The 22,187-nt window shown below is 38.3% G+C and overlaps 1 protein-coding gene across 1 annotated transcript in view; it reads left to right on the forward strand.

Moving 5' to 3' along the window:
- Nucleotides 1-6,152: 6,152 nt before the first annotated feature.
- Nucleotides 6,153-22,187, forward strand: part of LOC136375657 (N-acetylated-alpha-linked acidic dipeptidase 2-like) — a 30,577-nt gene continuing 14,542 nt past the window's right edge. Inside the window, exons 1-12 of the mRNA XM_066341297.1 lie at nucleotides 6,153-6,240; nucleotides 7,701-7,812; nucleotides 10,765-10,951; nucleotides 12,495-12,596; nucleotides 13,400-13,525; nucleotides 14,174-14,360; nucleotides 15,438-15,531; nucleotides 15,807-15,905; nucleotides 17,588-17,673; nucleotides 18,256-18,375; nucleotides 18,776-18,858; nucleotides 21,599-21,662. Coding sequence (XP_066197394.1) covers nucleotides 6,153-6,240; nucleotides 7,701-7,812; nucleotides 10,765-10,951; nucleotides 12,495-12,596; nucleotides 13,400-13,525; nucleotides 14,174-14,360; nucleotides 15,438-15,531; nucleotides 15,807-15,905; nucleotides 17,588-17,673; nucleotides 18,256-18,375; nucleotides 18,776-18,858; nucleotides 21,599-21,662 — 1,348 coding nt within the window. The remainder of the gene's footprint in view (nucleotides 6,241-7,700; nucleotides 7,813-10,764; nucleotides 10,952-12,494; nucleotides 12,597-13,399; nucleotides 13,526-14,173; nucleotides 14,361-15,437; nucleotides 15,532-15,806; nucleotides 15,906-17,587; nucleotides 17,674-18,255; nucleotides 18,376-18,775; nucleotides 18,859-21,598; nucleotides 21,663-22,187) is intronic.

Here is a 22,187-nt window from a genome sequence, read left to right on the forward strand (position 1 = left end):
TTCTTATGATGGACCATGGGACAACCAAGACAGAGAAGACTCAGAATCAGATCCCATCGTCTGAAATTTGGCCACTGGATTATTACTAACCTCTTGCACAGCTAATATTTTGTGTGATTTGATATGCCATGTTAGCTGAGGCCTCTACCACATCTTAAACTACTGTCCTGTGATCTGATGGTTTTCAGTACCATGGCATATTATTTTCTTTTCCATGAGGCTTCATTTAATCATAAATATTTCTGCACATCACATTAAAACCTTTTAGACAAGTTACTATAATTAAGTCATTATTTTGCTTAACTGTTTGTCTTTCCGATTAAATGATCTAGTTTATCAGATAATGGGAAATGCTCTTCTACCCATAGTTACTGACCAGTTATTTTCACATTTTTTATGAAACTGATTGAAGTAAAATAATGGAGATGTCTTCCCTCAAATCCAGTGCTGACAGGAGACATTGCTGACTCTGTGTTGTCACTGCTGTCTGGTCCACTGCCCTATTTTTACCCGTGGAAAATTCCTTATGACTGTAATCCACCTCTGGAAAAAATTAGGCAGGTTAGTTTAGTTATCATATCCTAGATGATTTTGTCTGCAGCAACTGGGACAATGATACGCCAAATCCACCATGCAGAGAGGGGCAGCAGTAAACTGCTCCTGTTGACCAGGTGGATGCAATAACAGTATTTTTCTGTTGCTGAGGAAGATGAACTGAAGTGCCAAACTCCAAAATTGTGGAGATCTTTCCCTATGTGACCTATATGCTGCTTCAGCAACTTTTTCTTTCAGTCTAGAAGACATAAGTTTTTAATCCCTGGCCTAAATGTAACATTGTTACATTTAAGTTTAATTAGGGCCCTTTTTGGCAATAGCAGATAATATGCAATGTCCTGGCCCAGGAGTACACAAAATACAGACATAGTTTCACTTATAAACTACCAACAACATCCATTAAAAAATCTGTTGCCTGTTCCCTAATCACTGCAGGGAACAGGATACAGGAACAGATTTTTTTTTTTCTCTCTCCCATTGGCTAAAATCTGGAGGCATAGGCTTGTGTGAACCTCATGAAGTTCAACAGGGCTGAGTGCCAGGTACTACACCTGGGTCAGGGAAATTCCAAGCACAAATCCAAGCTGGACAGAGAATGGATCATGACTAGCCCTAAGGAGAAAGACTTGGAGGTGTTTGTGGATGAGAAGCTCATTGTGACCTTGCAAAGTGCACTTGTGGTCCAGAAAGCCAGCTGCATCCTGGGCTTCACCAAGAGAAGTGTGATCAGGTTGAGGGAGGGGATTCTATCCCTCTGCTCTGTTCTCATGAGACCCCAACTGCAGTGCTGTGTCCAGCTCTGGGGCCCCAGTGTAAGAAAGGCCTGTTGTAAGGAATCTAGAGGAGAATTATTAAATCACAGGCCTGGAGCACCTCTGCTGTGAAGACAGGCTGAGAGAACTGGGGCTGTTCAGCCTGGAGAAAAGAAGGCTCCTTGGAGATCTTAGAGCACCTTCCAGTACCTAAAGGGCATAAAGAAGGCAGGAGAGGGACTTTTATAAGGACAAGGAAGAATGGCCTTAAGGTGAAGTGCACAGTCCCTGTGTTCAGTGCACAGTCCTTTACTCTCTCAGCCTCACTGGGTAGATTCTTCTTGTGGAAGAAGGGGTCAAAGTTTGCAAGCTGCACTTGTCAGCTGCCAGCAATGTAAACTTCTGGCTGGAATCTGATAATGGTCTCCTGAAGCTGAAGATAAGAGAGAGTCCGACTCAAAGAATGAACATGTACTACCATTTTAATCTGATAGAAAGGCTGCAGAGGCCATGAGAGAGTTCAAAGGGCTGTGCAACTGGCAGGGTCAGAAGGAAACTACTGATTTGAAGTTGCAGTTGAGCATTCCCCGGTTGCCTTTTTTCCTGCCAGAGCTGCCTTTCCCACAGATCAGTTTCTCTTGGTCTCTCAAGCCATGAGTTCAGCCTTTAGTCAGACAGTAGAGGAAGCAGCACAACAGTAGTGTATCTATCTTGCTGGAGATATTAAGCTTTAGGGCCCAGTTCCTGAGCAGCTACAACCTACAGTTTACAAGCCCTGGCATTCAGTGTTTCATGTAGTATTACTGGCTTTACTACTTGCCTGAATAGCAGAATTCATGCTGAATAGCATTCAGCACACAAATGCATGCTAGTTTTGCATTTGGCATGTGTATCCTTGACAGTTTTTGAGCTTTTTTGTGATTTATGTGTTTTAAGTGAGTAGAGTGTAACTACCTGCAGGTGCTCCAAGCTTCAGGTGAACCTCACTCTTGTTTTCACTGTCAGAATGAGCAGTTCTCACTACTCTTGAACTCAGTATGAGGCATATGCAGTAACTAATGATTTTCATGATAATTCTAAAATTGATACTACTTTAAAGAAGTAAAACTCCTGTATGGTCAGGAGTTTATGGTTTGGACCCTTTTTCTCACTTGTGCTAAGAAAAGGAATCCTTTTACCCTGTAATTTTTCAGTTTGTTTTGCATAATTTCTCTGACTACTTCGGGTTAGTCTTATCTCCTTTTAGCCTCAAACCTTTGATTAAACTTAGATTGAAGTGGGTGTTTTCAAAATTGAGTAAAATACTCAGTTGTTATGAGCAATGCAGTTGTGGAGGTCTCTCACACGGGTAATATCTTAGTTCTACCTGGAAATGCCCATGTCAAATAACAGGATGGTTAATGAATGTGGACAGGAGTGGACTCAAAGAAAGGTGAGTTTTTGGGCTAAAGAGCTCACCATCTAAAGAGCTCTGAGGTGTCTCCTTAGGTGCAAAATGAGATAATCAATAACAGCTAAGAGTGAGATGAGGTTTGGATTGGAGCAGCTTCTTCCACCTTCTCACATATGTGACTTTGCATTCCTCACATGCCTTATTTTGGATCTCACAGGCCAGGAGCATTTTTCTCTGACTCCAGTTATTCTGAGGAGTATTTGTAAGAATTCATACTACACCTCTGGCTTTGTGATTGAGTGATGTGTGCTTTGTGTGTGTGTGTGTGCATATGCATGCATGCAACCAAACCTCATCTCACTTCTGTTTCACCTGAGTGAAGGGTAGTTACTCAGCCTTCATATGCTGATTTTCTTCTAAGGAGTTTGTAGGTGAGATAACTCAGGGATACTTTCAGCAAGCAAATACAAAATGTTGGTATATCAAACAGATATGATCCCAGGGGGGCAATAAAAATTCTTCTGTAGTAGTGTTACTCTTTTTGCTGGCCTCCACAGCACACAAAGCTGATTCATAGAACACAACAGTTTGGGTTGGAAGGGCCAAATGCCATCTCGTCTTCTCCCCCCCTGCAGTGAGCAGGGCATATTCAGCTGGACCAAGTGGCTCATGAGCCCTGTCCAGCATGACCGTAAATATTTTTCCAGGGATGGGGAATCCACCACCCACCTGGGAAACTTGTGCTAGTGGCTCACCACCCTCACTTTAAAAAAGTTCTTCTTTGTATCTAGTCTGAATCTACCCTCTTTTAGTTCAAAATCATGACTTGACCTATTGCAACAGTCCCTACTAGAAAGTCTGTCCACATCTATATTTGGTTTATGTGGCAACATCTTCATAGTGAGGGGTTACAGTGGTGGCTTCTGTGAGGAGCCCTGGAAGCTTCCTCTGTGTCTGACAGAGCTAATGCAAACCAGCTCTGAGATGGCAGCTGGGCAAAGCTGAGTCCATCAGTGGTGAGATAACAGATTTTAGAAGGGGAAGAAAGTTACTGTGCAGAAGCAAGTGAGCCAGACTAGAGAGGAGTGAAAAATGTGTGGGAGGAACAGTCCTGCAGACCCCAAGGTTAGTGCAGAAGGAGGGGAAAGAAGGTGCTGCAAGTGGTAGAGCAGAGATTCCCCTGGAGCCCATGGTGCAGGCCATGGTGAGCATCCTGGCTGCACAGAGCGGTATTCAGAAGAAATCTCACCTGGCTTTTAGCTGTTACTCCAGAGCAGGACACAAATGTTGCCCTGTACAGGTTTGTTCTGTCTAGAGGTTTCAGACACTCCGTGAGCTCCCAAATGGCACTGGCTGTTTTTCTTTTAGTAAATGCACACTGTCAGTAAAGAATAATTCAAGTGCCTAAAGTTAGGTTCTTATCACAGTTTAGATACCCTAGCATGTCTGGCCTGATCCCAGGATGGCCCCTGTGTTGCATTTGGCAAGCCTATGACACAAAGCAGTTGGGAGTAAAGAAGGTTAAGCTGAAAAAAATGGTTGCAATGTGGGAGATGTCATAATTTTTGCCTTTGTTTCTCACTATCCAAGTCTATTTTAATTTGTAATAAATTGTTTTTCCCTGAGTGGAATCTGTTTTGCTAATGATGATAATCAGCAAGTGCTACCCCTCTGTTCATTTCAACCCATGAGCATTTTCATCTTACTTCCTGCCCTAGTTTTGTTGAGGAGAGCATATGACTGAAGACAGATTTACATTGTACATTATACTCACATTTAATTGTAGCATAATATACTCCACCTGCGGCTAATCTATGGCATGTAAGAACGTGTCACAACTAGTAACTAATAGTAATAGGACTGTATTTTACGTGGTAGAAGCCATTTGGCTGCTGTTTGTTGTTCAACCTTAGCATTGCTAATGCCCTTGTCACTTTAAAAAGACGTTCGCAAAGAAATAAATGCGTTTTATACATTCTCACAGTTGCTATTCTTACCTTCTTCCTCCACTGATATTATCATGTGAGGTCTAATTTTGATAGTAATCTCCAAAAGCCCTTGTCACTTTACTGTCTATTATGTGCCAGTCCTACACCTGTGGTGCTATATAAATGCTAATAATACATCAATATGCTCATTCTTTATGAGTTCTGTAGGTGGAATTCCATCTGGTTTGTATATGTCAATTCAGATGCTGGTGTGAAACGTCATTGCTGTTCAGAATTTGTGACGGTTTATGAGCAGTTGGGAAATGACAGGAAAAAACCACGAGACTGGACCTGCTTATCATTTGAACAACGACATACATCCCTGTGCTTAAGACAGTGGTTATGAATGCTGTGGAACACCCAAGTGGTGTTATTTTTCTCTGAAAAGCCTTAGTTTAAGTAATTAGGACATTAACCAGTCTTTTCTGCTTTTTCTGAATATTTTCAGCTCATCATAATGTATTTAAGAAAGTTGTGATAACCAGAGTACTGATGTTTCTTTCACAAAGAAATCGACTTTGGGAGTTAATGGTAGGAATTTGGAGCATGCCCACGCTCCCAGAAAAACTTTCCTGCCTTCAGCCATCTATAACTGGTCTCAAATGGGCAGGTCCTCAGTTCCAGAAAGATCAGTCTTGGCTTCCATGTAGCCATGAAGGAACTTGGCAGCAGGGAGTGATGTACAGGGTCAGAATAAGTTTATGCAAAATGTGATTATTTAATGAATGTGTTTTTTTGACTACTCCCTGGGCTGAAGTTGTTTCCTTCCCCATGAGATACTGATGGATTTGACTAAATTAGACTAGGAAAACTTGACCTTAAGTACCTTGTAATCTTAAGTGCAAGTAGCTAGAGAATAGAGGACATAAATTTGTGACTTTTCCTAGTTGGGTGATGTCTGGAATTGTTCTTACTGGCCAATCTAAATTATGTTCGCAGCTGCTCTACATGTACATTCCTTGCTGAGGATTAATGTTACTATGGATTAAAAAGGGAAGCAATTCAATGTTTCTTTCGCTGATAAAGAGGAGACAAGTTTCCCTTAATTTCACCTCTTGGCCACTTCTACTGGGACAGGTTGCAAACAAGCCTAAAACAGGAACTTTCAAAACCAGAAAGTCCTAATAATTAGTAGGCATTTAGCATCTTGAATACTACATGTACAATACTCAGTGTACAGCCTGGATACATATTTGTTACAGAGATTTCTTACACACCCAGCTACACAGGGGCTGTCTGGTGGGGTGAGAGTAAGAAATGGAAGAGTTTTATTGCATTTGGAAAACCGTATCATTGCCATCACCCAGGGATTAAGGCTGGTAAGGCAGCACGAGAACTGAGAAGCAAAGAAGGCAGGGACAGCACTGGGCTGCGGGTGGAAGGAGGAGGAGGAGGGGGAGGAGGAGGAAGGCAGCTGCTTGCCAGCCCTCAGAGCCTGCCAAGCTGCCGGCCAGTGCTGACCGTATGGCCGGGAGCAGGAGCAAGGCCACCCTCCGTGTGTGGCTGGTGTGCCCTGGGCTGCTCGGCTGTTTCTTGCTGGGCTTTCTCACAGGTGAGTACAGAGAGCCAGGGGCTCAGCCCCCAGCTTCCTTCCCCTGCACACACTTGTGTGCAGCCCCTGTTGTGATTAATACACAAGCAGGGAGATTACACTGCTCTTTAGGGACATGGCAAAGCACTCGTCCCACTGCTTTTCTCAGCTTTTCTATCTGGCAATTTCAGTCTTCAGGGAGTGAGGAACAGAGCGGCTCTGTGCTTGGAGCCCTGGTGAACTGACAGCTTCCCAAAACAGGCAGCCAGGCACTCAAAGAGAAAATGCAAAGTTTGAGACTTCAGTGATTGCAAGATCTCACAGATTTTTTTTTTTAATTTTTATTTCCTGTTTTTTACTGAAGATATTTTTAAATGCTCCTATTCAGTTGCTATTTTAGAAATTAAGGGTAGTGTGTAGAGGAGGAGTTTGACTGACAGCCAAGTTACTGAAGTTTTCTTTATGCACAATGAACTTTACTAGAAATTCTTTTTTGAAGCGACTTCAGCATTTTATTTTAATTAAAATTGCATGTCCTTTTTAAACTTGTATTGTAGCTCAAACCTAAGATTAAAGCATGAAAGAAAAATCCATGCGGGCTATTAAATATAAAAAATATTTGTTTAATTTAGGAGATCCCTGAGCTGCTAATTTCTGATGCTTGTGCTATGCTTATACATTTCCCTGAACGTCATCCTTTGGCCCTGCTCCTAAGCAGGATACTGGGCAAGATAGACCTTTTGTCTGATCAAGCATCACTGTTCCGTTCAGAGTGTTACTACAACTGTATTTAAGTCTAACAGGTCATAGATACTGTGCATGTGACAGCACATGTATTTGTCTTATGAAATTTTTCCCAGTTTGGGATTGTCTTGTTATATTAATGAAAGGATTTTTTTTTTTTCTTAAGACAGACTCATACAGTTGATGTACCATCTTCTAGTACTATTTCTGGCTACTGAATAAACATTTTAAAACTGGCTTGGGTGACAGTTAACTTTATTCTTTTAATTATTAAATAGACTAACCCCACCTTTCCCAAAGTCTGTAATTATTACAATGCTGGAAGGGTGGCTGTTGGGTCCTAGGACTTTACTTTGAATATGCTTGCACAACTATTTTAAAATACATGCATAAGCTAAATAAAGAAATTTCATCATGAGTTTCAGGAGTTTAAACCTCACACTACAAACAGTTAATTGAGAATTTAAACTATAATTTAAAATTAATGAGAAATTAGTCTGCCTTAAAAGGGTGATTTACCAAGGATTTAAGGTTTACTCTTTTCATTATGTCATTTGTAGGCAATTCAGTCAATTAAATAGCCTCTACTTTTCTGCTTGAGCCCTCAGACACTGACAGAGGGTGCTCTAAGCCCTATTCATCCTCGTGCTTTTAGCTGTTTAGTACCACAGGTTCACCTGTGCTCAAACATGTGAGGATATTCTTGCTAATTAGGAAACTTTTCAAATGTGTTTCAGGATGGTTTGCAAGACTGACCGAGAAAAACTCCAACTCTTCAGATGTCCACCAAAATGTGAGACAGAAACTTGTGGCTGAAATGAAAGCAGAGAACATCAGGAAGTTTCTTCGGTAAGTCTTGTGCCTCGTTTTTTAAACAATTTTATCAGTCAAAAAAGCCAGGAAGTGATAACATTAGCTCTAAGGAAGGGCCTCTGAAAGCAGAGCTTTTAAGATGCTTTGGAAGTACTTAGTTTGTATAGAATGTCTGAGGGAAGAAATGAGAGGCTTACAATTCTTCTGTTTCCCCCCTCCCTGTTTTTGAAGTTGCCTTTTTGAACTGGTTGTGCTGTCAAGTGTACTTCCCTCAGCTGCATTAGTGCCAGTGTTAACCAGTCTTCATGATTTCTCATCTTCATGATTTAATGAAGTGTGCTTTTTTTTTTTTTCCTTCACAAGTATCTGAAGCTCTAACCTCAGATAACTTTGTTTTCTTTCAGACTGAGATGATTCTTCTGTGTTAGGGATGATTGACATTGAATAACATCTGACTTATCATCTATTCAGTGTCCCTTTAAACTTTAAGTTTGAGCAGCTAGTCTAAGTAGAAAATTAATCTCTTTAAAATTGATGCTACAAATTTGCATGGCACTGAGTTGCATGTGTACTTACAACTTAAAAGTCCTTTAGTGTGGCCATACTGGATAATGTGCTGTTAATTGGGAGCTCTGACATCTCATTATACCCTGCTTTCTGTTTCAGAGATAAAGGGCTCTGTCCATGCTCAGCATGTGTGTTGGTTAATGTTGGTTAAGGCTTGCAGGATGTAACTGTTAGTAAATATACTTTTTTGCATCATAGTGTGTCCATGCAGTTCTTTCAAAACATGTAAAATGCTAGGGATATAAAAATACTTTTTCATTATCCACTGATAATGAAAAAACCCACATTATTGTGTATATTTATATTTTCTGTAGAGGAACAAATATATTCATATGAAAATTAAATAGATATTAACTGTGGTTAGTAAAATGTTTGTATTCAGCATGTAAGTCAGCACCCACATCAAGAACATCAAAACATTACTGACAAATTTGATTTCTATACATTTAGTCTAAACCCAAAAGGTTTCATACATTGATTAGCTTTTTAAGTCTACAGGCCTAATCTTATTTTGTATTTCTTGCTTTCAGTAGATTGGAGAGTTCCTGAACATTATGTTTGACTGAGAATCTAGGCAACATAGCCTGAAATAGCTCTGTAACTATGCCAGAGTCTCTCGGCCATGGGATATTAGTGGTTTCTCATTTTTCTCCTTCCTTTGGTGATGGGCCAAATGCTTCATGCTAGTTGGATTTTTTTAACCCAAATTCAAATAAAAATCAAGAAATGCAGAGAAATTGTGTTAACACACTTTGCAAAAAGTTTGGCAAAAGCATAAAAAAAGTGAACTTGAGAATTCTGATCCATATTCTTCATTTTTCAGACTATTACATCTGCTTTTATCACATGGGGAGAAAAACCTAAGTCTCAGAAAATGCAGATGTTTTGGTCTTAGCGTTGAATCATAGCTCTGAAAAGGATTAAACTGTTTGGAAGGGAAAATATGGAAAAAAAAAAAACCCAAACCGGCAATCATGTGCGTTTTTCCTGATAGGATATGTAGTAATTAGTATACTTAAAGAATTAAAAGGCACTAAAGGTACTTAAAATACTAGTGAGAATTAAAGTGCAAGAAGCAAACAAGTAACAGGACTTGGCAAAGGTTGCTTCCAGACTTTGGTGCATACCCTCACAGTTTAAAGGGAGGGAACAACAACAGTGGAGAGCAAAAGGTTGTGGTCTACTTAGAAAGTCTGGATTCAAATCCTGGGCCAGGTGGGACTCTTGTGAAAGACCTTTATGTTATGATTGCAATGTTGCTGTAGAGGAGAAATTCTGATAATTGAAAGAGGCCCCAAGTGGCTGAAAAAAGCTGATTTTGTGCCTCCCTTTTAATGAGGGCAACCTGGAGAGACTCTGAGCTGGTCAGCTTCAGGCCTAGAAGGGTGACAAAACATCCTTCTGGAATCTATTTTCAAACACATGAAGGGCAGAAATAAGAGTCAGCATTTATTTACTATTTGTTTGTATGGTCAGCATATTCTGTAAGGAAATGACTGGCTACTTGCAGGAGTGGAGACATTAGAGTGGCCGTAACTACCTTGACTTTAACAGGGCTTTAAACATCATTCTCCTTTGGAAACTGAGGAAGTGCACACTGCAGAACAGGAGTTGAAAAGAGTCTGGAATGACAGGCTAAAGTGATATTAATCATGGTATTTGCTACCACTAATTAATGGTAATTGTTGGTATCTGACATCTGTGGGGCAGCCATTGACAAGTAGCCTGTTAGGAATTGGAAGCTGATGGAGCATACCTGGATGACTGATGAGCTTTCACCATTCCTTACTTGTCCAATGGGCCAAACAAATTGTACACAGATTTCTGTAGGGTAGCCCAGAGGGACTGGATTCTGTTTGTGACTATATATCACCATTATGTGCTGTATCTGATATGGAAGTAAATGTTGTTAAAAAGGTATTGTTATTCAGGCTTTGATTAAGAAAAAAGAGCAAACCTGTGTAAATAATTAAATGTAATGATTTTCAAATCAAACTTATTAAGGCATTAGGACATATGACACCAGTACAAATCCATGATCAGATACCAGAATTATCTGGAAGGCTCCTTACTGAATGCGTACCTTTCCTGTATTTATTTCTGCTTCTTGCATACAGCTAATATTCTTTTGCTGAATCTTTGACATTGATTTTCATTGATTGTGTGTAGATGTGGCTATTCCTGTTATGCAAAGAAAAAAGTTCAGCTGACTTACCTTAAGGCCTCAGGAAAGATCCTCTGCTCTGAGTGTATTTTGTACATGTCCTGATGCAGACTCTGATAAGTAATGTTATACAGCTCAAACTGTAAGACCTTACTGTCCATGCAATGTGTCTTGAAGATTAGCTTTATACACTGATCCTATTTCACTATTGTTTCTCTTCATTTGCTGCTTACTAGTGGTTTTCTGTTTTATTCTAGTTCATTTACCAAGATGCCTCACCTCGCAGGAACTGAACAGAATCTTCTTCTTGCCAAAAAAATTCAAGGCCAGTGGAAGGAATTTGGATTGGATTCAGCAGAACTTGTTAATTATGATGTGCTTCTTTCATACCCAAATGAAAAGCAACCAAACTATGTTTCAGTAATTGATGACCAAGGGAATGAGGTGATCTTTTCAATGACAAAACTATGTTTTTGTAAAACCAAAAAAACCCCCAGTGTCTTCCTCTGTATTCTCACCTACTCAGCTCAGCATGTGCTAAATGTTATTTTAAAAAAAATTCCAGTACAACAGGAATTCGTATTTAGAAATGGTTTTCCAGACTCTGCAGAAAACACAGCAAAGTGGCTGAGATCTCACACGTGAACTCATACATGTGGAGATGCTGCAGTTAACACCAGTAGACTGTAAGGTCTACCGAAGGGTTCAGCTTAAGGATACATCTAGGCTGTATCCATAAACCTGTTTCCATAAACAGCCTTTAGTGGATGCACAGGGATGTTTAAGAACAAAGAAATGTACTTCAGGTGTGCAGTTCCTCCAGAGTCTAACTGCTTTCAGCTCAGGCCTTCTCTGAATGTGCTGCAATTAGTCTCTTGAAAAATCCTCATTAGGCCTTTTCCAAGCGTTTATCCAGTCAGTGACCCTCATTACATCTCTTTTTCAAGTACCTATCCAAACCCTGCTTGAACACCTGTACAATATTTGCTTCCACAACATGCTGAGGTAAGGAATTGCAGAGCTGCTATCAATTTTATGTTGTATTGCCTTGTTTCCCTTGTCCTGAACCTGATCCCACTGGCTTCCTATGGTGTTTCCTAAGTTAGTGTTGGAAGTACTTATGAACTAGTCAGTGGATGGATGTCTCCCTTTTGAATAACTGGGAAAATAGAGAAGTAGATGTAAATTCTTACAAGCATAGAGGAGAGGGGACTGCTAGAGAAGGTCCATAGCACACAGGTAAGGATGAAGAGCCAGGGTGGAAAGTAAGGAATAGGTGCTCAGGGATGACACGAGCTTGGAGAAGCTAATAAAATAATGGGGAGGTTCTTTAAGAAACCCTGTAACAGTGTCTCAGCTACAATCTCACAAGGTGACTAAAGGTGGAGGTGCACCTTAAAGCAACATGAGAGTTACAATACATAGTGATAAAAGTCAGCATGTTTACCTGGAGTACTATTTGATAAGAGAAAGAGAATAATAATGCAGGTAGGAGAAACCCCAAAAGACACCTGGGATGGCATGGATGAACCAGATGCTTTTACTGTCACCACTTCCTGGCAATTCTCAGATACTTCTTTCCTTAGGTGCAGGCAGTGACGGATGAGCATCTTCTGACATGCGATCTGTCTCTTTGTAGTCACATCTGCATTCTATTACAAAATTTCAGCTCTGAATCCTATCCTGTGTTTTTGTTTGAACTTATGTGTACCAGTTAGAACTGTATTTTTTTCTTATCAATTTATGGAAACTATAGTTTTAGCTGCTGACAAAGCTAAATAACTTGGCAAAAGCCAAGCTTTTTGATACTTTTCATCCACAGGACTGCAGTATTTTGAAATAGTAGTTATTTGACAAGGAGTCTGATGCACAGAAACTGAATAACTGTCTCTTCTGACTTCAGTTTTAAACTATAATTAACGTTTACTTAGTGTGTGAATTTGTGCCTAGAATGTTTGACCAAAAACTACTGTTATTTTTTTGATAGGTTTTCAATACATCATTGTTTGAACCACCTCCACAGGGGTATGAAAATGTTACTGATATACTGCCACCATATAATGCTTTTTCAGCACAAGGAGTGCCAGAGGTAAGAAAAGAAACTATGTAATGGTACTATTACCTATTTTTTGAAACACTTTCTGGGATAGATAGATGGATAGATTTCTCCAACTTCTCAAAGTATTTTTGTGGTAATTTTAATTACCACTTGTCTTAATTAAAGAGCACTTAGGCACAGATAAGCCACATATTATGGCAAAAAAAGAGCTTTCTCAGATTGCTAATTTCTGAATCACATAATAAGTGAAATGTTCTTATCTTGATGAAAAATTTTGGATACATCTCAGATTGCTCCATATTATTCAGTCATATGTGGAGGACTTGCTTAAGGCACAGGTAGAAGTAGCAATATTTATATCAAGTTGGAACACATTTTAGATTAAATGAATGCCTTCAAACGCCACAGAAGTTCCTCACTTAATCTGCTAATTCATTATGGAATAGCTCAGGGACAACATTGCATTACATAAATGAGTGAAATTATATAGTAGTGAGTATTTGTGTATGCAAGGCATACTTCTGCTTTGTCAGAGCCAGAGAAGTTTGTTAGTTTACCAAAATATTCTGGTTTATTTTCCAGCTTGTTTTTAAGATTGTTGTTAAGTGCAGGACAATATTCAAATGTCAGAAGTTTGACCCAAAGCTTCCTATAGAATATTGTGGATATCTTTTTCTATTCTTTTTAAGGACACGGGATCTCACTTGTAGAAATGAAAAAAAAAAATTAAAAATCTTCTGTCATACATAGTGAATGAAACTGTATTTCTGATAATGAGTACTTTGCTTGTTGACTGACCAGTTGCCACAACACTGTTTTTGTTTTCTGCCCAGGCAGATCTGGTGTATGTGAATTATGGCCGTACAGAAGATTTTTTTAAGCTGGAACGAGAAATGGGAATTAACTGTACAGGAAAGATTGTCATTGCCAGATATGGAAAGATTTTCAGAGGAAACAAGGTAAGGGTTGTGTTTTAATTTTTCCTTTGTGGGTCAGACCCTGTTCAATGGTAGAGCCTGAGGGAATTAGTAAGGGCTGTTCATTGGAACATATGAGCAGAAGGAAGCCTGCAATACATCCATTGTGACTGCAGTCTAAGAATATCTTCCAAAACAATAAAACCAGATGAATGTATTAAACTCCTTAGACAGAGATGACTGCAAGCTCCCTAGGCAGTTCTTTTAACAGAATAGTTTAGGGAACCAAGTAGTTTACAGAGCCAAGTCTTTTGATACTTGCCATCCATGGAACTGCAGTACTTTGAAATAGTAGTGTTTTGACAAGGATCCTGATGCACAGAAACTGAGTAACTATCTCTGATTTTAGACAACAAATCTGGCAAAACTGGTGGCAGTGGTCAGGTTTTGTGCCTCATTTTTTATGTTCTGTGCTTTATTTCATAGCCTTGAGCTATGACTAAAGGTTTGACACAAATAATGAACATATTGCATTTCACTATGCTTAGTTCTTTTGCTGAATCTGGGGTAATTTTTACTCTTTCACATACTCATATTCTAACACTGTCTACACGAAAGCAAATCTTAACATTCAGATTTAGTGCTGCATTTAAAAAAAAAGCCACATCTTAAAAGCAAATAATTTCACAGGTTAAAAATGCCATATTAGCAGGAGCCCAAGGGATCATACTTTACTCAGATCCTGCTGACTACTGTGCCCCAGGAGTAGATCCTTATCCAAATGGCTGGAACCTTCCAGGTGGAGGAGTTCAGCGTGGGAATGTTTTAAATCTGAATGGAGCTGGGGACCCTCTAACACCAGGTTATCCTGCAAAAGGTGAGTGCAAGTTCTGTAGCCTGGGCCATCAAGTACTTTATAAACTGCTGCTGAAAGTGTGGCACTAGAAAATGATTTATTTTCAGCACAGATGCACAGAAAAATGCTGCTTGAAATTCCTATTGACAGTAGTTAATTTTCTATTGCAGACTAAGTTCTATCTGTGTCATTCTAACTAGTTTCAGTTAGGCAGGGGAATAAAGTTTCTAGGAAACTCTTTGTATGGTCTCACCATTTTGACACCTAAAAAAGCAGGATGTGTAGGTTTACGGACTGTGAAGCAGCAGAAAATTACTAAAATTACTAAGAATTTATAGCCATTTTAAAATATCTGTGTTTCTCAAGAGAACCAGTTTGAACTAGGTTATAGTTTGTCATCAAAGAGGACTAATATCTTTACTTGGAAGTATGTTTCCTTTCTGGTCGTAAGTTCCAGGCAGAAAAAAACCAGTTTAAAATTCTTTTTAAGGGGAATAAAATCCCTTTAGCAAAAATAAGAGCATCCTGGCGTCTTTCAGAAGTTGGCACCATGTTCTTCTCTTGTCCTTGTTGGCATCCTAAACTCAGTTTGAATTAAGATGCCTGCCAGTGCTGGGTGCTGATGGGATGGCTATATAGGAAAGCTCATGGCCTTGTTTGGCCACTGAGGGCATAGGACAACCTAAAACCAGGAGAGATTGCATGTGCCAGGCCCAGCAGACTCAGAGAGACAGTGTCTGTCTTCAACCCAGGTAAATGCACCTGTGGATATCCTCTGTAGCTTGTCAGCCAGCTGCACAGGTGCTATCTGCACCTCACACACCAGCTTGGCTGCCCCAGAGCCAGCCTGGAGGAGATGTTATAATGTGGTTGGACAGCAAATCTTGCATCAAGTGTGGGGACATGTTTTGCGCTACTGTGCAGATGCGTTGCTGGGTTTGCCATTACAGTTTGGTTTTCTAGAAGCAGTGTGTGAGAAATGGTGTAAGTATTAAAAAGAATCATGCATGCTGGTGGCTGCTCTGCTCAAAGATGTTTCCAGTTTGGTAAAAGTTGCAAAGAATGCAATAAACTTGACATTTTGTTCTGGTTTCTCAGAGTACACATTCAGGTATAAAGTTAATGAAGGTGTAGGGATTCCCAAAATCCCTGTTCATCCCATTGGATATCATGATGCAGAAGTGTTGCTGCGGTGAGTATACATCAGTCCTCCCCTCCAGAAATCAGTATTGACAAATGTGCAGATTTTTCATATTGAGATGGCAAAATCTATGCTGTTACTTTCTTGCTACTCTTTTGTAGTAATGTGTGCTTCAGAAAATGTGAAAAATTCACAAAGCAATCTGTCTTTGCAAGAATGCTTTTAAGAATTTTGTAAAATGAGCTAGGTTTTGCTGCAATTATTATTAAGAGAATTTAAGGTTTCAGCCTAATGGTCAATTGCATGTCTTGGTTTTCACTTCACAGTGCAATGGGAGGACCTGCAGCTCCAGACAGCAGCTGGAAGGGAAGTCTCAATGTGTCTTATAACATAGGGCCAGGATTCACAGGCAACTCTTCTACAAGGTCTGTTTTAACACTTGCCTATTTATACAATATTGGAAAAAAAATCCCTATGAGGAAAAGACTGAAACAACACAGCTAGAGATATTCTGGAGAGACTTACTTTCTTCTGTTAGGGTTACATTTGGAGATAATTATTATAATTTGAAGATAAGTTGAATTAAAAAAAGATTATAAATTAGAAGATCAGACCACATGACAATGACATTTGGCAATAAATTGCAACAAAGCTCAAGATCACTTTTCCACAAAAAAATAGTTTCACTTTACATGAGGCATTATTCAATGAGAACTGTTAGTGTACTCTGATGAACAGTGTGTAAAAATGGTGTATCATTATCACTACTCCATCTCTTGAATAACAAGGGTATGTCTGAATACATAATTTTATAAAGACTTCATTTATCATTATTCTTTTCTGTTCTGTTTTAACACTAGCTGAAAATGAAGTAGGAATAACTAAATGAGAAAGCATATTTGACATAATCACAGTGCTATTTGAGGTATCTTGAAGAACAGCAGTGAGAAAACAATGTGATTCCTCCACAAAACTTGTATTTTTGAGTCGAATTTTTAACATCTTCCTACTTGGTAGAGTAACTTTGTTGTTGTTGTTGTTGTTGTTGTAAATATGGATTAATTCTACACATACTTCTTTCTCAGAGTAGTTCCATATCAAAATGAACAAATGCACCTTTTGATTCTAGGTAGAAAGTCACTTGCACATGGAAAGTATGTAAGTATAAGCACGTTCAAGGCACTGGTGTCAGTTATCTTCTGGGAAAAGATCCAGTGGCTGTCCCAAAGCAGGTTTTGATTTTGACAGCTATGTAGATTTGCTGCTGAAAAGATAACTTCAAATGTGGAACTCCTGAGGTTTTGCCAGACACAACCCCTCCCCCGCCCATTGTTTGGTGCTTTGTTTCTTCCACAGGTTAAGGGGGCTGTATACTGTATTAGTTTTATCTCTCTAAATATCTGGATTCCCTTTGTTCTTATAAAATTTCATGAGTGGATTTTACTGATGGGGCACAGGGAAGAAAAAATTGCTTCTAGTAGAAGGTTTTCTGCCTCTAATGGAAGATTCCCTGCCCATGGCAGGGAGGTTGGAACTAGAAGACCTTTAAGGTCCCTGCCAACCCAAACCATTCTGTAATTCTGTGATTGATATATCTTGATCACTTAGATCTGCTGTCCTAAACAGAGATTTCAGTCTATTGCTGGATGAATATTTCTAATGACCTTTTTTCCAAGTTCTGTATTATTACATGGATCTGTGCTAGAAAACCCAAGTGTATTCTTTGTAAACCTCTGTATGTCCACAATTATAGTTTTGGTCAAAATGTAGACATACTTTTAATTACTGTGCACGTTTTTCATTTATTCCTTGAGTACACAATTATCTGATTGATTCCCATAAATAAAAATGCAATACATTTTGTAAATCTTTGCAAATTTATAGACTGGCCCAAAGCTCAAAGGCTTTTTCTAAGGCATCAGCAGAAGGCTAAACTGAAATAAAAAAATGGGTCCCTGAGGCAGCATGAAAATGCTGGATACACATTGGATCTGTTCTGAACACAAGGCACAGAAGCACAAACTCTCTGGTTTATGTGTTATTAGCATTGGTTTTTTTATTGGTTTATTACTCAGAAATGGTTATTCCACACTTCCTTTCATTTCAGAAAAGTCAGAATGCATGTTCATACAAGCAATAAGATAACACGAATATACAACGTCATTGGCATCCTCAGAGGAGCTCTGGAACCAGGTGAGCATCAGGTGCTTGATGGTTTTAATTCTTTCTTTCTTTTGCATTTGTTGAAATTGTAGTTATGTTCTAACCAAGTTTTTTAGACAATCATATAATATGGAGTTTTGAGAAATTTTTAATAGTTTTTCTGTCCTTCCCATCACAGAATTTGTCATTGGCATTCCCATTAAAATACAATGATTGACGTCAGAATTTTTTTTTTTTATAATGCCTATCATTTTACCGTTGGCTTCCCCTTACATCAGTCATACATTTTGCCTTTGCAAAAATTACCATCATCCACATTACAGAAAGCTAGTGATGATTTGGGACCTTAATATTATACCATTGATACATATTAGCAGGTTATACACATGAAAGACTTTTAGATGGAAAAATATTTATTAAATATTTCTTGTCTTTAGTAGCCTACCTTACTAAAGTAAGTGAATGGTTGCAGATTCCCTTAAAAAATAAACTTGTAGCACTGGTATGGAACTTCATATTTCTTTTGATACAAGTAAAGATGCAGTCAAAAGAAGTCACAGGTAATCCAAATGCATTTTTAATTATAAATTGATACTGTATGTTTGTTTCCAGACAGATATATTATTTTAGGTGGTCACAGAGACTCTTGGGTGTTTGGTGGTATTGATCCAACAACTGGTGCTGCTGTTCTGCAAGAAATTGTACGGAGTTTTGGTAAAATGAAAATGGAAGGTAACTTACTATAGATGTAAAATGATGGATATGAAAAAAACAGCAGGATCAGTGCTTCCATAAGCTGTTGTATTGATTTAAATTTTCACCTCTGCAGAAAGTTTTATTTCTCATTATGAAAGATGTAAATTCCTTGAAAGGATGCATATGTAGCATTGCGTGGGAGTTGGCTGAATTTATTCCCTTGTGAGTGTAATGGTACCCTCTTAGCTGTGCAGAAGGAAAATATTGCATTAAGAAGAAATACCTCTGCAATTATATGTTCCTCTTAGGATTTTAGGGAGCATTTTTTTAACTGTTATATCAGTTAAGTGCTGTTTTTAAAGCAATTTCCATTAACTGTGGTCAGTAGACTTTTAAAGTATAAGTTGAGTTTTCAAGTTTAACTATGTAATTGCAGGTTGGAGACCTAGGCGGACTGTTATTTTTGCTAGCTGGGATGCAGAAGAATTTGGATTATTGGGTTCCACAGAGTGGGCTGAGGTAAATAAAAAAAAAAAGTGTGAAACAAAGCAAAACTTGAAAGTGTGTTGCCGGTGACTGCAGTACCCAGGATCTATTCCTAGACTGCAATAACAAATTTCACGGTAAAATTGGACCACAACAGACTCCTTCAGGTGTTGTGAGGCACTCATATATTTATATAAATTACCAACATACCTTCTTACACCATAAGTGCACTAACTCTTCTATGATTTAAAAATCTACTTTGATTCAAAGCTAATATCCCACAGTGGTCCCTATGTGGAAATCTATCCTATCATTTAACAGAACTATAGTGTTTTATTTAACCTAGATTGGTCTAACTTTCTATTTGAGAAATTCCTTATTTTCTATAAATTTAAGTCCAGATTCTGAACCTCTGATCCATAAGCATGCCAAGCCTTTGTATGAAAATCAATCCTACTGAGCAAATGAAAGGATAGGTAATCTATGAATGAATAGATCAAAATTCCTGTGAATTTCTGCATTGTAAGGTCTCAGGGGCAGGACAGTAAATTAATTCTGTAGGAGGATCCCTGGCTATATACCTGCCTGAAAGAAGAATGTTGGGAAATTCAGAAGTGAGGTTCTGAATAGTTTTATCTTCCTTTTCCTGTTGGGCATGTTCAGTTCTTAGTGGATTTGTTCAACCCTAATAAGAAATATAGGTCTTATGAGAGTTTTCATTGTTTTGTCTGTAAAATCCAAATTAGACATAGAGCACAAATAAAATAACTTCATGAAACACATTTCTGATGAACTATGTCAATTTATTAGTACTGAATGGTTTAACATAAATGTGTTATCTTGTTCTTCTGTGAGAATTTTGTTTGCAAGTTAATATTTAGCTGTGTGGATAGAGCTTTCAGAATCTATGAAATAAATAATCTTTCTAGTTTAGTTTATTGGCATGTATTTCAGCAAATCACAAAATTACATAGCAAAATGCCACATATCAGAGGAGGTAACAAACCCAGAAAAATGCTCCCAAAGCCTAAAGGGATTCCACCGTTCTTCTGTTGATAAAGCTGAGATTTCTATTCCTTTAGATTTGCTCTATTTTTTTCACCCCTAAACTGTTTGGCTTCCAGCTGTAACAGAATGTCTTCATCTTACTGCTGGTTTATGAAACATTAAATGAAGAAAAAGTAATTTAAATTATTTTAGATCATTTACTGAGAAATTTTAAGTAGTTGGCATTAAAATTTCATCCCACCTGAACCCCACTGGAGGCGAAAGTATGCTGTATCTCAAACTTCATTTGTGATTTCCTTATCTATGTATCTCTGCACACATATAGGCATTGTCAAGAAAAAAAACCCATACAATTGTGTCAATGACGAGGAATATGAAACAATGATATTTAAAAGATCAATTTATCTTGAGCAAGTCATCAAAAAATTAGGGAGTTTTCTTATGTTCTACTTGTTAAATATTGCTGCTGCTCTGTAATGGGTTTTGTTTAATAATTTGGTATCTAGTAATCTATCATTCATTATTTCATGAAATGGTAGCTGTATAAGGTAAGAAAACTGTAAGCCCAGTTCATATTTGAACATGTGTTTCAATATTATTTTCTCCTTGCTTCATCTTGGCGGTGTGCATTACTACTCTTTTAGACCTAAATTAGATTCAGTTTCTCTAGAGACATTCCTCACAGCTTACATTCCTCTTCTGTGCAGCTGCCAGATCTGACATGTATTAAATCTCAAGGAAAATTAACCCATGATATTCACCATCTTCTGTGTAACAGAAAGAATTCAACTGTGGCAACATTCTTTTGCTACAGATGATTTCCATTGCTCATAAACAAAGGAATTTCTTTATGCTGCAAATATGATTTTGCACATATGCAAGGCCCCATATAGGCAAGTGCAGTCTTGCTCCTCCCATCATATTCTTTTGCAAGATCTCCTCTGCTGGTTTGGTTTTGATTTGTTTTTTTAAGGTATTAATTTAACTATGGAGTTATCAATTACCAATTAAATTTTTAGTTCACATGGCTTACAAATTATTAGTTTGGTTATAAATTGAATGAATCAAGTAACAATTGCTAACCTAATTAAAATATCTGTCACAAAGCCAAAATCTAGTGAAATACCACTTACTCATTAAAATATCAATTTCAAACATAATTACCAGTTTGCAAAAGCATAAACAATATGTCTGTATATATTTAGCATGAAAGCAATGCTTAGTGGACTCAGAATAGTCAGCCAACTGCATTTTAATAGAGAATTTCATTGCTTTGATTAATCCCTTTTTGAAATGGTAGATATGACAGAAGTTCTTGGTTTATCAGTGTTAAAATTGAGTTCAGTGCTGGGAGCACATATGAAAAAACAGAGATTAAAAGCATGGAGGGATTCTGGCTAACCTCACCATGTTGCATGTTCAGAAAGTCCTGAAGCAGAGCTAAAATGCACATAGTAATGTTATTTTACAGAGTTACAATTCTATTCAGTAATTTTTCTGCTCCATCTTGCTCCTGTGTGATGCAGCAGGCAGCAGCTACATTTTTGTGGATGTTTTCCACAACAAATTAAGTCCCAGAAAGGAGCAGTGAATGTCATATGCCCAGATATTTTACCCATCCTCAAACAATATAATTAGTAAGGTACACAGTAGTAATTATCCTGACTGAGATCTTAAAGGTAATGCTGTAAATAACAGTGCCCTTGACATGCTCTTGACTAAATGCCACTAATTTGAACTAAGAATTACACATTTACAACCCTAGGAGAATGCCAAAGTCCTTCAGGAACGGGCAGTCGCTTACATCAACACAGATTCCTCTATAGAAGGTGGGTATTTTATTTTCAACCTTGCCTGACTTTACAGGTGTAATTTTTATTAGTTCTCCGAAAACTATTTACTGCATGAGATAGGTATTGTGGTATACAAAGTGTAGCAAGTACAGAATTAAGTGGAGAGAGAGAACAATTGAAATTTTCATGTTGCAAATAGTGCCATCCATGACCTGCAGTCCTTGTGTCTGAGTCCAAAATGTCTCCTCTGGAGGAGTTTATTATTCTGTGCTAATGAACTGAGAATTCTGTATGTTAAACTGTCTCTTAACTGCATTAGCTTTAATTTACAATTGTAGTTTTAATATATGACAGTCTGCTCCTTGTTCTGGTCACAGCTCCAGCTCCTTTTCTTGTGGAATTATAGTATTTTGAGACAATAAATTTTTATGATTGTATGACCTCAGGCTTACAATTTGTGGGGGTGGGAGATGCTTTGGTGCTTTGAGCAAGTGTGCTCACCTTTGTGTATTGCCAGGAGAGGGGGTTATATATTTATTACAGCAGGACTTTAAAAAAAAA

Source organism: Sylvia atricapilla, chromosome 2 (genome assembly GCF_009819655.1).
Source record: "Sylvia atricapilla isolate bSylAtr1 chromosome 2, bSylAtr1.pri, whole genome shotgun sequence".
Lineage (NCBI taxonomy): Eukaryota > Metazoa > Chordata > Aves > Passeriformes > Sylviidae > Sylvia > Sylvia atricapilla.